This window comes from Candoia aspera, chromosome 16, assembly GCF_035149785.1.
Source record: "Candoia aspera isolate rCanAsp1 chromosome 16, rCanAsp1.hap2, whole genome shotgun sequence".
Lineage (NCBI taxonomy): Eukaryota > Metazoa > Chordata > Lepidosauria > Squamata > Boidae > Candoia > Candoia aspera.
In genome coordinates, this window is record NC_086168.1 from 5,593,611 (window position 1) to 5,607,328 (window position 13,718).

Below are 13,718 nucleotides of genomic sequence, written 5' to 3' on the forward strand. Positions count from 1 at the left end.
TGTTTTTGAAGGAGTGCGTGGCTTGCAGCTCTTCACCCCTTTTTTATAGTGTTTTTATAGAATATAAACTGAAACGTACATCATTCTTGCAAGTGGGGGTTTTATCTCAGCAGTCATTCTTTGCCATACTTTCCATTATCCTCCCGTGCAATATCACTTTAAGAGAGAGTTGAACGCTTTACAAAAAGACACCATTTATTTATAGTCAGTATTTCAAGAAACCTGATTCATGTTACCACAAACCTAGCCCACCCCTTACTCTGAAGCCCCTCAATTTTAATTGATCTCTTCTCCACTGATTACCCTACCCTACTGTTGAAAAGACTTTTTTTCCTCCTTTAAGACTCCCCATTACTTAAGGATCAGATTTTAAATTCTGGCTTCTGATCCCAGCAACGCTTCTCCGAATGCGTGACGATCACCTTGCTTAAAGAGCAGCTCTGCCTGGTCTCCATCAACTCCTGAGATGGGCACGGTTCGCTGAAGTCCACCAAGAAGTCCCACGTAATCTTTGAATTCCTCCATTCTTCAATGGCCTGGGCCAGATCGCTGCTTTTAGAAGGCGCACCCCAGCCAAGCTCTTCTTGCAGCATAGTTGCAAGACTCAGAAAGACACCTTCTGAATAAACTTCTTGTACCACAAGAAGGCAGTGGCAGCACACAGGCAGTACCTGGGCAGAAGGAGCAAATGTCAGATTTGGGGCAAGGTCCTGTACGTCAAAAGCCAGCTGGGTCAAGTTGCACGATCCAGCTGAGCGGTTGGCTCAGTGACAATTGCTGTTTTATTTCTAGACCTCTTGGTTAGTGAAGATAAATCTAGCTGCCATGGGGCAGGGGGATATTTGTAAAGGTGGCTTGCTTCTGTGTGGACAATCCACTCCTGGTGATTTTTGAACTGGACCTTGGGGTTGCACAAGGACTTGAGTGGGTTCTGTAGGACTAGAGGGGGAAAAAAATTCTGCAGTATGGGGGGGGGGGGAGACTCCAAGGGATTAACAGGAAGGACCCTTGAACACACACAGCCATCCACTCCTGCTTCACACTGTATCCACAGCAATTTTCCTACGGCACAGCAGAAAAGGCAGGGTTTATCGGTTGAGATTCAGAAACCAGAGGCTTGAGAATTTTTTTTTTATAAGAACAGGAGTTTCAATTTGAGAACCTTTTCCTCAACAACAACTTGGTAAATAATAGAAAACCCATAGCGTTAGAGCTGTGTAATTTACTCCGACAGAATTGAGGGGTATCCTGGATTAGGAGGTGCTACAGAAAATCTACTGCCTGCTCTATGCCACCGATGTATAGATAAAACCACACATTTACTTATTTATTTAAAAAATGTATATAGCTGCCCATCTTGCATTGAACTCTGGCTTGCAATCTAGGACATTGGAACCAATATAATACACGTAACACTGTATCTGCATTAGGCTGATTGGAATCTTTGCATTGTGTATAAAGCTACTGATAACCTGCCACATTTATGAATAAGCTTCAAGAAGTAAACATCAAATGCTTCCAGTGACTTAACACATACTTGGGAGGGGCATTTTAACGATTTGGATCACTTGATTGCTTGCAGATCCACAGTTCATCTTTCCCACTGTGAACCCCTCACCACCAGCTAAAACATTTGTGTTGCTACTCACCAAGTAAGGATATACTGCAGGTGCTCATTTCGTAAAGTCACTCTGGTTTGGCCCCCAATTGGCCCCCCTGGAACTGTGCTTTCTGCGGGTATAAAGTGAATTGGAGGTCAGTTCAGTAAGATTTCACACGTTTGCCATCCACAAATTCAAAAAGCTTTATTCTAAGCTTTAAGGCTCCCTTTTAAATATTGCTTCAAGAAATTAGGTCAGATTTCCTCAACAAAATTCCCTCACGGGATTTTAATTCTCATAATTCCCAAGGGTTGGGCTTTTCCCTAGAGACAACCGCCCTGCCATTAAGATTATTTGCACATGTTCCCAAGGGAGGGTATATCATTGTGTTTATTGACTGCTTCCCGTTATTTTATACCTTGAAGCATAAAGTTTGAAGCTTTAATACATCTTGAAACACTCTATTTCATACTAAATTGACCAAGGCAAGTACAGAGACGACAATAGTTTCTGTGCCACTATTCCAAAATGCCACTGCCACAAGTGAGCATTCTGGTGATGCTCTCCCTTGTCGAATTTCATCAAGTCCCACATTCTTCACGGGTGCGGTTAAACCGGAAGCAGGCAAGCTGGGATTCTCTGATAGTTTGGGGTTACAAATTCCACAATTCTTTGCCCTCAGCAAAGAATTTAAATCTAAAGTACTGTATTTGGTGAACACCAGGTTGCCCACCTAACTAAGTTTTTTGGGGGGAGATGGGTGGTAACAAAATTTGAATAATAAATAATAAAAAAATAAAATAAGGCCTCTCCGTGAAGTAAAGTCAGCCTGTGCCATTCAAACAATTCCTTAGGCCTTCTAGAGGCCTTCCGATGTTAGCCTCGATCTTAAATTTTGGATAGGAAGGCTATATACAACATCCAGGAAAGCCGCAGGGAGCAGCCAGCGTTTAGAGGACTTACTGTAGTCCGCATCAATAAAAATGGGTTCTGCTCCTGTGACTCCTGCCATGGCATCCACGTCACGGTAAAACCAATTGTTCCGTTCAACGTTGTTTTCTGGCACAAAGGGTCTGTGAGGTTCCGACAGCCTTACTAATCCGGTGAGTTCAACTTCCCCTTGGATCTAGAAAAAGACGACTCAAGCTGTAACGTCTGTTCTTCAGAACACATGCAGAGACGCCCAAGATTCGCAGGCTTTGAGGAAGTGTCAAATACCTCTTCTCCCACTTCTTGCATCTTAGAAACTAATGAGAACAACACACAGTGGGGCAATTCTCCTTTTTTTACACAACGCAATGCCAGTGACAGTCAGTCAAATGTTACAAGGAAAAGGTGTTCCTCATGGAAGATTTGTTCTGTTAAAATCTCTTAACTTAAAATGAAATGTATTTTCCAAGCAGAAAAAAATATTTACTTTCCTGGCTCATATAAGTGATCATTCTTCCTGCAGATTTTTACATGCCTTTTTTCACTATTTCTACCAGCTCCTCAGTTTGATTTCATTTATGTTGCCACGCATAGCCTTGTGACACATAAACAAAAGCTTTCTATGCTTTTCAAACCACCAGACGTCTGTTTATCACGTGGGGGGAATTCATATCTTGACAGATGAATATTAGTACAGGTAGTCCTCGCTTAATGACCGCAATTGGGACTGGAATTTCCCCCTTTTTAGCCCCATTGTATCTCTGAACCACTGTTAAATGAATAGTCGTTAAGCAAGGACTACCTGTAAAGTCAAATCCAGTAGGAAGTTTGCACTGGGAAAACATTTTCCTGTCCCTTCCCAGTGACTAGTTAAATCCAAAACAAATATATAAAGTGTAGTATTATTAATTATAAAAGGAGACAATTTATATGTTTTTATAATTTGATTTTTGCTATAGTGGACAGAAGTATATAGAATAGTGATAGGAAGGAAATAATTAAATGTTTTTTGGGGGGGGAGGGAAGGAAATTGATTTATAGATTTATATATTGTTTTTTTCTATAAGGGGAAGGAGGAATTGTATTAGTGATTCGTATATGTGCTAATGGATTTATAGAAATAATGTGAGCTGGGTTTGATATAGAGTAAGGGTTTTAATATGGAAATTGCTGTATATTCCTGTTGCTGAAAGTCAGAAGTCACTTTATGTAATCTCTAAAATTCTTTTTTCTTGCGTTTCATACTCTTTTTAGTTTTTTCTTTTTGTAGTTTTGATCGTTTCTCTCAAACTTAGTAAAATTCTTATTAAAAAAGAAAAAAACAGAACATATAAAGGAGCCAAAAAAGTTACAAAAGATATTGTAAATGATTTCAGTTATAGGGCATACTGTTAGATGCAGAATTTTATTTTATTCTTTAAGCAGAGAGTGCTAATCCCTGCAAAGCACACAGCATACCTGTCCCTTTAATCTGGTCTCTGGATTCAGATTCTTTCTGGAAACAAATCCTCTGTTGACTAGAATCGTTATCCTGCAGGTTAAAAGGATAGATAAATAAATAAATAAATAAAAGCCCTCAGTGAGAATTTCCCCCAAGTTAATTCTCCGAATGGGTGAGTGCAAGATTGCATTTAAATCTTCTGGCTGATACGGTACACACCCAAGGTCAGTGCAATAAAAGGGAGTGATGATGTGGGCTCCGCTCTCTACATTAGACATGAGTCGGCCAGCATTCCTGGCTTCTTTCTCAGGATCCACCGGGGAACGTGGGAGTACATGCAGCTCTTTGGTATGGTCAAAATGACCTCTGACCTTAACTGGCCTGTATTCCAATTCACTCAGTTCATAGAGGCTGTAGAAAAAAGCAAGATTGGAATGAAAATCTGTGTTACAGCTTAGACATCAGAAGCCTATGGTGAGAAATACGTTTCACTGATTAATATGACCACTTATAACTGAGGACGGGGAGAGCAGACAAACTTAACTGCATGCAATAGTAAAGTAAGAAGCCACAGAACTCAGTTTGCTATAAAGGAAGCTTAGGTAACCCGGCGGCTGAATATGCATACCCTTTTTCAAACACCCAGCAGACTGTAGGTTTCCTATCTTTTGTCCCCATATGGCATGGTCTCTGCCAGTTAGCTAGCAACTGGAACAATTATGGCTGCCAGGGCTATCTATCGTTCTCATGCAACTAGCAACAAAAATAGTAGTGAAATGAAGCAAGCTAAATTCTGCAAGAAGATGAACCTGCAAAACTGTAAGTGTGTGGGAAAACATTTGCCCTGGCAGCCATTTTGTTATTATTTGTACAGTGCATTTTACAAAGTTGCTCAAATTAAATAAAAGAGGATGTTTTCTGGATGACTGAAGGGGTAGAGTGTATCCTGGGTGATAAAAGGGAGTGGCCGAGAACAGTTGCACCAGTTTCCTTTCTGGTGAAAAAAAAACAACTTTGCGATTGGTCTTGCCCACCAAAATAAAAGCGAACATGCTCGTTTTATGTTCTCAGTAAAATTCTAATTCTCTTTACCATTCCCAAAGGACACTTACTCTGTTGGCAGTGGAATTGGCTCTGCAGAAACCCTGCTTTCCATATCAGCAATCAGTTTCAGCTTCCACTCCCGCCGCTGAACCTGGCACAAAGCACATGAAGTTGGATTGATCTTTCTTCCACTGGAAAGTGCGAGAAAGACATCCCAATCTGCAGAATTTCTCTCCCACAAGAGCATCATGTATTTACACAACAAAGTGACAAGCTTTTTAAATCCCCTCTTCTGAGTAATAAATCAGAACAACAAGAATAATGTGAGAGTCCCATTAAATTCCATACATCTGACAGCTTGATTCATACCACACAAAAGAGGGAGGAAGCATGGGGATAAGGCTACTCATCAGCTGACACAGACTTCAGCTAGAAAGCTCCAAAGAGCCAGCCTTCATTTCGTCAGTGGTATTTACCTGCCAACTGCCAAGGCAAAATGCACCTGTAGGGATGAGGAGAAGTCCCCATTTTAATATGTTGTCTTCTGTGGATTTGGCAGCAGCAGCTGAGGAGCTTCTGGATGGGCAAGGCCTCCAGCAAATCTCTGGAAAAAAACAACAGGAGAAAAGAAAATACTACAGTGGCAAGGAAATTCGTAAGAGCTCAGAACTGGCATCTGGTCATTTCACACTCCGCAGTAGCATTTATTGGAAATTACAACGGCACGCTTTTAAGGCAGAAATGTCCTCCCTCCCTATGTTCAGCCATTGGAAGAATACATGCCCTGTTATTACGAGGCTGAAACTGCAAGTTCGAAACTGCAACTGTTTTCCATAGAGTGGGACGTATGTATGTATGTATGTATGTATGTATTTAATTTATATCACCGCCCATCTCCCCCAATGGGGGACTCTGGGCGGTTTACAATAACATAACGCTAAAAACAAAAGTTTTAAGGAAATTCAAGGAAAAATGTAAAGCAGCATACACTACTCCATTAATGGTTGGCGATAATGGCTGCAGCAGAAGTTATCACTGCTCCCACTCCATTCCAATCCCACGTGGAACAGAAAAAACAGAGGCAGAGGTCGGATATGCCTCCCTACATGGAGTAGGAGACAATTTCATGGACTGTCCAGCAACTCAAACTAGGCCCCATGGAGTTGACCAGGGTTGGGTCTCAGATAAGGGCATATACCAGTGCAGTCCCAGAGAAATAGGGAATTGTCAACTACTCTCCTCTAAACAGACATGGACCATCTTCGTCCCACAGTGGTTAGGCAACACCGCCCCCCCTCACTGCACTATTTTCTTACCCCGTGGGTCTTGAGAAAGGCTGACCTAAATAAAAATAGGACTTTCCAGAAAATTCTAGCAGACACACATCAATACATATAAATCTGCAGGCACCGGCTGGATACCTAAGTCAAGTGGCAATCTCAAAATATAGAAGGGTCTTCTCCTTGGCTCGATTTTGATGCCCTTCCTACTGCAGTCTTCGAGGGGAGATGCAAAGGTCCCCCGTTTGGGGAAAGGTTTCGCCCGCACGGCAAAGGAGCCATCGAGACTGTGAAAACACCCTTTGTCATACTGCCTGTTTTATGCTGGCACCCTGTCGGTTGGTAGCCCCGTACAGAACGAAATGTCCTGGATCTTCCGATCAGTGGTACTTACCCTTTTCCCACTCTGATATTCACGACGTCGTGACTCTCAAGGCAGCTCGATCCAGCTGTGCCTGATGCAAAAGGCGCAACCGACCCAGTTGCTTTTGTTCTGTTATTTGTTCTCTGAGATACACGCAACCAGGGCGCCGTGAGTTTTTTTTTATCGTGTGGGTTTGGGGGTTTTGCTGCTTTTATTGTCTTGTGAGCCTCCCAGGGCTTTAGTTGCAACGTGGGCAGCCATAGAAGTCTTTTACAACCAAATCAGCGCAAAAGCTACTGGGTTTCCTTAGGTCCTGGTCTCGGGCAGCAATAATCCTGTTGCCACAGACTAAAGCAAGTCTAAGTAAAGGCCCAACTCACCTCGGGGTCGCTGCAAGAGGCCGGGAGGAGCTTTCAAACAGCAGCGGGCCAAGAGCCTCCCTCCGCCCAGGCAGGAAAACTGAAGGAAAAGAGGGCAGACGTTGGAGGCCCCGGAAAGGAAGCACAGAAGCGAATAAAGCAAGGTATTGAAATGTAAGCGATTTATTTAAATGTATTTATTTGCACTTAAGCACGACCCAGCTCCACAGCGGCGACTCCAACGCGCCGAAAAGAGGGCCCGGCCTACCTCGCAGGGCTGCCGAGAGAACCAAGCTGGGGCCCCCCAGTTGCCTGGACTCCAACGCCCATAACCCACCGGCGGGCTGAGCCTCAGGGGCCTTTCAAACTACCCGTGCCCAAGGCCCCACCGACTTCAAAGGGGCTTCGCGTCCCTCACCTGCCTGGTCGCCCGGAGTCTCCCCAGAGCGCCCCTGAATCCCGCGTCGCTTAGTAACCGCCGCCACAGGGCCGCCATCTTGCCTGGGAGGGTCAACGGGTTTCCCCTTCCGGGTCACGCCGCCGCGACTTCCTGTGCAGCCTTGGCGGGCGAGCTCGCCATGGAAGGGTGGATCTGGGCTGGGAATAACAACAAAGTTAATAATAATTTCTCTCGCTCTCTCTTCTCCCTTTTAAAAGACTTCCTCACTTATTTGCGGGTGTCCGTTTTTGCCAAGCCGTCTCTCAGATGTGACCCGCAAGGAAAAGGGGACGGGGAGGGAGGAGGAAAAAAAAAATCCAGGCTGAGGCTTTACAGTCGTTTTTAATACTTGCAATGCTTAGCTGGGATGAGAGTATTTAATCAGTACGCCAGGAACGTAACCGGCGGGTTTTAATACATTGCACGACTTTTTACGGGCTATATTAAGATTTGCCGGCTGCGTTCATCCAACGCGCTTATCCCAGCTGGGTGAAGAAGTGCCGGATGCATCAGGCAACTGCTGAGTCTTAAGTCCGCTTGGTTTGTTGCGGCGTAATGCATTAAGCAGCTCTGCCTTCTTGGTCAGTTACTGACTTCCTAAGTCTTTAATCAAGTTCCTTGCAAATCCGGCGGCTGCGCTGGCACATATGCTGCTGGGCTTCACGAGTTTGAACCGAAGGGCTTCTTTCTCCCCCCGCTCCCTCCAGTTAATTAGAGGCCACACGACGGGCATTCAAATCAGGGGAACGCCTAGCAGATGCACTCATGCCCCTGACTCTCAGTAGGATTAACCTGGCTAACACCTTGCTTGTGCTTTTTCAAAAATCGTATGGCATAGCAGTTCGGTGTTCGTGCTGCTTTTCCTTGCTGGGAAATCCTTGCGAGGTCCAGCAGCCAGATGTGTAGGCTATTTAGCCTGGGGGTGCACCCCGAGGAGGCTAGTCTGCATTGCACCGAATTGGGCTGAGAGAGGGACTGGCCCAAGGCCACCCAGCCGGCTTTCACGCCCAAGCCGGGACTAGGGACTCACAGCCCCTTGGTCTCTAGCCCAGCACCTTAACCACTAGACCGAACTGGCTCTCAGTCTCTCTTACACACACCTTGCGTGTGCTGCAAACCTACAATACCCTTGGTAGTCCCGTGCAGACTACGAAGAGAAACCGATGCAAGAACTGCATTCAGGGAGCGGTGCGCTCGCAACCGCCCGCAGATCCTGGGAACTCGCCCCGCAAGCGCGGCCTCCGCGTGGAAGCCGCGCAGGGGCGCCCCGCCTCTCAGCCCTAAGGAGAAAGCCTGGGGAGGACGGGGAGCGAGGCGATTGGCCGCTCTCCGCCTCCCCCTCCCTTCCCTTCCCTTCCCTGGCCACGCCCCCCGAGGCCCGGGCAAGCCTGGGCCGGCGCGCGACGATGGCTGGGTCGGCGCGCGAGGGATTGCGGCCGGAGCCGGAGGGAGCCGAAGCGGAGCCGGGCGAACTGGACCGTTTCCTGCGGCTGCACCCCAGCTTGCACGTCCTCCCTCCGGGGAAGAAGGTGAGCCGCGGCGGCCTGCCCTGGGCGCGCGTTTGCGCGGGGGGCAGGAAGATCCCGGAGATCCCCGCGCTGGTCGGCACGCTGCTCTTTAGGGCACGTTGGCTTGGCAGAGCCTGCCCCGCCTTGTCCGGGCTCCGAAGCTCAAGCAGGCCGGGCTGGTGGGCGCTTGGATGGGAGACCACTAGGAAATCCCAGGGCTGTCGGGCAGACCGGAACGCTCAGTTGGAGTTGGGCTTTGCTCACCCTGCCTCGCTCCCCCAGGTCCGCTGCACGTTGACTGGCCACGAGCTGCCCTGCCGGTTGCCCGAGCTCCGAGCCTTCACAGCCGGGAAGAAGTACCTGCGCTTGAGCAAGGCCCCAGGCGTCTTGGACTACAGCGAGCACGAACCGCACATTGTGCCAAGTACCAAAAACCCGTGCGTGCACCCCCCCCCCGTCTTAGTTTCTTAGAAAGCCAGCATCGGACTCACCGGCCTTTGGTTTTGCTACTTAAGAGCGGTGCATTTCCCTTGACGGGGTTAAAAGTCCAGTTTGCTGTTTTGTTTTCATCAGAGGTGAATGAAAGGAGGAAAAGGGGTAGGCAAGGAGGTCTGAACAGTACGACCAAACCTCAGCTTCACTTCTAATGATCCGCTTCAGTGGATATATTCATTACGAATAGCGGGCCGCTGGTGCCCCAGCAGGGGTAGTGGCTGAGCTTCTGCATTATGCCAAACCGTGGGTAGCTCATATGGGGGTTTCTTCAGTAGGCAGCCTGGGCTGAGTTGAGTTGACAGAAGCCCAAATCGAGCAAGCCATGTTACAAGTTAGTGCAGTAGGTGGATGGTGGAATTGGATGGTGCATTGTTCAGCCGTGGCGTAGCATAATCTGCAGACCTGTTCAGTGGTGTGATCCAGTTTCCCCCTTCCACTTCAGTTGCACCCCGGGAAGAGAATCTACTTGCAGAATTCCCAGCCAGCTTAGGAGGTTAGGCTGTTGAACAACCATGCCCGTAAGGCTGTATTCATTTAATACTCCATCTTCTTCACACTTACTCCTGTTCTTCTTTTCCTAGCAATCAGCTCTTCTGCAAACTTACCCTGCGCCATCTCAACAAGATCCCGGAGCACGTTCTCCGTCACATCCAAGGCCGGCGGTATCAGAAGGCGCTTCGACGGTGTAAGTTGCGGCCGAGTGGTTTCTCCAGGCCTATGTCAGTTCGGCTCCCGCAGTTCAGATTTCTCAGAGCTCCCTTTGCAAAGCCCCAAATTTCATACCCGATTCTGCGCTGGCCTGCTGTTCCCGAGATGAAACGTCCTTTCATCCCGAGACCAGCGTCTTCTCTTAGATGGTCAGCATGGTCAAGTGCAACAGTCGCAGATGGAATGGCCCTGTGGTTGCTGTTCCACCGTGGGGAGAAGCAACTTTTTGCTTACTCTGCTTTCTAAAGCTACCCCAGGAGGTGGGCAAAGCATATGCTCCAGTCCTCAATGCTTCTTCTGAGTCAAAAGGCAGAGGGGAGAGAAGCAGGCAAAGCGGGCTGGATAGTAAAGGGTAGACTACCCCAGACACGCAGGTTCTACTTGGCATCAGTGGGTTGAAAAGAAGGTCGGGGGGGGGGGCAGATGGGACCTGGAATCCTCCCTTCTTCTTGCTTGGACCTTTCTCTCTTAAAGAGCTGCTTTTTTTCCTTTGCAGATGAAGAATGTCAGAAGGAAGGCCTGGAGTATGTTCCAGCTTGCCTCTTGCAGAAACGGCGGAAGCCGCGGCAAGAAGCAGACAACAGCCTTTGGGAAGGGAGGGGGAAGCCTCGGCAGAGAGGGGCATTCTGGGAGCCTCCCCCCAGCGACGAAGGGGCCAGTGAAACAGATGATAGCCTGAGTGACTTGTACCCCGGTAGGTGAGCTAAAAGGCCAAAGGGTCATCCCAGAGTTAGGATGTGAGCTGTTAACTTAGTTGGTCCTGAGTATGCTGTCTTCCTCTTCCCGCCCCATCCTGTGTCCTCATTTATTACATCTGTTCAGTTGTATGCTTAAGGGAAAGTATTCTCATTGCTGATATTTGTAAGCAGCTCTGGGAGAGCCTTTTTCACTGAAGGGCACGTTAAAAATGTTTTGAACAACGAAGCAAGCAGAGATTCCGGTCTGCTTTGTGCACATCCCTTCATTAGGCATCTTGGTTGGAGACCTTGTGCCTTCTGCTGCAATCCTTGTATATTGTTCAGCCCTGTAACGAGGAACGGGAGCTTGTTCATTAGCCTATCTTATCATTAAGCTATTTTCAATGGGGCTGTGCTCTAAGGTATCTGCCACTGTGCTTTGCTATGGAGGCGGAATCAATAAGCACGGTTTTGATGTTAATTTTAAGTTTTTATGTTTATTTTCAAAGCTCAACTCTTCCCAGAAAAAAGTGCCACAGGCAGGGAGACCCCCGGTGACTTTATGAGCAGCAGCGATGAAGAGGTAGCGAAGCCCGTTGCGGAAAATGGTGGCCTGGCCGAAGCGATGGAGGTTGATTCCCAGGCAGGCACGAAAAGGGGAAAGGTATTTGAAGTTCATGGTTGTGTTCCTGCTCACCCTTAACTAGGTTAGGTTAAGACTTAGGAGATGTGTGGGCAAAGCGTGGTTCATTTTAAGCCCTGCTTGAATTTGGGTTATATTCTGCAAACCCAGAAGGTGTATGTTGGGCAAAAGAGGCCCAGGGATTGAAAAGTTCCTCCCCGCTGTGGTTGGGTGTTGGACAAAAACTGACAGGCATAGACAGCTCAAATAAAGGAGACCTTCATGCCATTTTCCAATATCAGGTTGCAGCTGGCTGACACTGTGGAGTATCTGGGGGAAAAACAGGTTCCCCAATTTTCCTCTGCAATAGTTATCTTGATGACACAGCAAGTGGAGGGGGCTGAGGTTGTGGGAGGTACCTCTACAAATGTCAAGGATGGATGGTTCTCCACTACCTCTCCCTGCATGTAGAAAGACATTCTCTCCTTTCTCTCTGTTGTGATAGTTTTCTACAATTAGGGAATAATTTATGGGGAGAAATGTTGACACTTAACAAGTTTAGGATTTTGTCCTAAGCTACTGACGCTGGACCTAGATTAGAAATAACTTACATTGCGTCCTTTTCTGACCTTTTGGGAACTGGGGGTTGTCCCATTCCTTCAAACTGGTCACCGTTATCTATTAATAGTCATTGCTGTTGTCCAGCTCTTCAAGCATTAGTTCTTCTACAGATGAGACACTGTTAGCTGTTGACATGCCCCAGATTTTGCAGAATTCAGATAGCCTTCTTTGCAGCCCCAAGAGTGTTCAGGCGAGCTAGGAGGAATCTTTTGGCAGCAAGGTGAGTTGGCACAAGTTGCAAGAGGTTCCTGTGGCTTCATTTTGAAAATCAGCTGAGCAGAGGCAGCCTATAATTCTAATCATTACTGAGGTCCTTTTCTTTAGTATAGATCAGCAAGCAACGTATAAAAGTACTAGGCTTGCATTGCTGAATCCCAGTGAAGCCTTTGCCTCATAATCACGAGGCCTAAAAACCTTAAAAAAAAAAAAAAAAATTCTGTACAAGCGTCCCCTTATGTGGCCTTTTTTCCCTTGTTCGTCCAGAAGCAAGTGGGCCCTCGCAAGAAGAAATTCAAAAGGTGGAACAGAAAATCGAAAAAGCTTCGGAAGAGCAGTTAACAGGAATTAAGTCTCTCTCTTGGGTCAAGCTCCAGGTTGTTTAATGGGGCGGGAGGGCTGCCACTGGAACTCAGTGTTGCCTTTTCTTTAAGCATGGTCCTTATTTTCTTCAGAAAAGTTGTATACATGTAGTTGTACTTCATTTACATAAAGTAGTTCAACTCTACTGCATTACTGAATTCTTCGCCTGATTGTCAGGGGCAACATCGCCACAAGCAAGTACAGATGTCAGAATCTAAAATTTTATGCAACTGCAAATTCTGCTTGCCAGTAGGCACGTATAAGCACTGCAGATGAAGGCCAAATGACTGTTTTGATTTTTCTAGTAATGGATTTCTTAGAAAGAGGTAACCCAGGTGTACATTTCTCGTTTCAAAATTGTTGGAAACAAGAGTCCACCCTAACAAAAATAGGATGGACCACTACTCAATGGCAGTTGCTGGCTTTCTAAGTGGAAGATTTTCTGTTTGACCTTGGAGTTGAAAAAGGAGGTGCCGCAAAACGTTTTGAGCTCAAAAGTTGTCCCACCTCTGCCTTCCAGTGCAATTGGGTTAGCGGTTTGAAAACTTTCGTGCGCTCTATTTGGAGTGGTAAAAGGTCTCTGCCTAGAGCGGTGTTTCTCAATCTTGGCCACTTTTAAGATGTGTGGACTTCAACTCCCAGAATTCCCCAGCCAGCCAGCCATGCCATTCTGGGAGTTGAAGTCCACACATCTTAGAAGTGGCCAAGCTTGAGAAACACGCCTAGAGAGATGATTCCAGGGAATGGGGACAGCTGGAGCTGAAGAGACCAATTGTTCAACTTGTAGCTAACACTATTTTGGGCTCTAGAATGAATTTCCCCAGTCTGAGCTGAGTTTGGAAGTAGGTATGACTTCCGACAGGAGCCAGCTTGCTTGCGTTTCTGCTCCAAAGAGCCAACTATGGCTTAGGGTGCAAACATCTTGTCCAGACTCAGTCACAGCCTTGAAACCCACTTTAAAAGCTGTCAACTCCTTAGCAGTGGTTAAGGTATTCCTTTTCAGCCCTATGTGCTTGCATCAGAATGGGGAACCCACAGCTTTTCAATTTC

General features: G+C 46.8%; 2 protein-coding genes across 2 annotated transcripts; one reads left to right on the top strand and one right to left on the bottom strand.

Moving 5' to 3' along the window:
- Positions 1 to 329: 329 nt before the first annotated feature.
- On the bottom strand, positions 330 to 7,519 carry LOC134506007 (surfeit locus protein 1). The gene is made up of 9 exons (XM_063315974.1): positions 7,438 to 7,519; positions 7,041 to 7,119; positions 5,493 to 5,620; positions 5,085 to 5,167; positions 4,192 to 4,383; positions 3,990 to 4,062; positions 2,565 to 2,727; positions 1,650 to 1,731; positions 330 to 671 (listed from the first exon to the last, which is right to left on the bottom strand). The coding sequence occupies exons 1-9, from the start codon at positions 7,513 to 7,515 to the stop codon at positions 605 to 607; spliced, it is 945 nt and encodes a 314-aa protein (XP_063172044.1). The 5' UTR covers positions 7,516 to 7,519; the 3' UTR covers positions 330 to 604.
- Positions 7,520 to 8,829: 1,310 nt separating this feature from the next.
- On the top strand, positions 8,830 to 12,813 carry SURF2 (surfeit 2). Its single transcript, XM_063316126.1, has 6 exons — positions 8,830 to 8,987; positions 9,249 to 9,403; positions 10,043 to 10,146; positions 10,666 to 10,863; positions 11,356 to 11,510; positions 12,573 to 12,813. Exons 1-6 carry the CDS (start codon positions 8,865 to 8,867, stop codon positions 12,645 to 12,647), a joined length of 810 nt encoding a protein of 269 aa, XP_063172196.1. The 5' UTR covers positions 8,830 to 8,864; the 3' UTR covers positions 12,648 to 12,813.
- Positions 12,814 to 13,718: the final 905 nt, after the last annotated feature.

Excerpts from the sequence above, each read along its gene's own strand:
- SURF2 (XM_063316126.1), top strand. The coding sequence starts at position 8,865 with ATGGCTGGGTCGGCGCGCGAGGGATTGCGGCCGGAGCCGGAGGGAGCC. Across the intron at positions 8,988-9,248 it reads TCCTCCCTCCGGGGAAGAAG|GTCCGCTGCACGTTGACTGG; the intron begins GTGAGCCGCGGC and ends TCGCTCCCCCAG. Across the intron at positions 9,404-10,042 it reads GTGCCAAGTACCAAAAACCC|CAATCAGCTCTTCTGCAAAC; the intron begins GTGCGTGCACCC and ends TTCTTTTCCTAG.
- LOC134506007 (XM_063315974.1), bottom strand. The coding sequence starts at position 7,515 with ATGGCGGCCCTGTGGCGGCGGTTACTAAGCGACGCGGGATTCAGGGGC. Across the intron at positions 5,168-5,492 it reads TTTGCCTTGGCAGTTGGCAG|GTTCAGCGGCGGGAGTGGAA; the intron begins GTAAATACCACT and ends GCTTTGTGCCAG. Across the intron at positions 1,732-2,564 it reads TTTTATTGATGCGGACTACA|AAAGCACAGTTCCAGGGGGG; the intron begins GTAAGTCCTCTA and ends TTATACCCGCAG.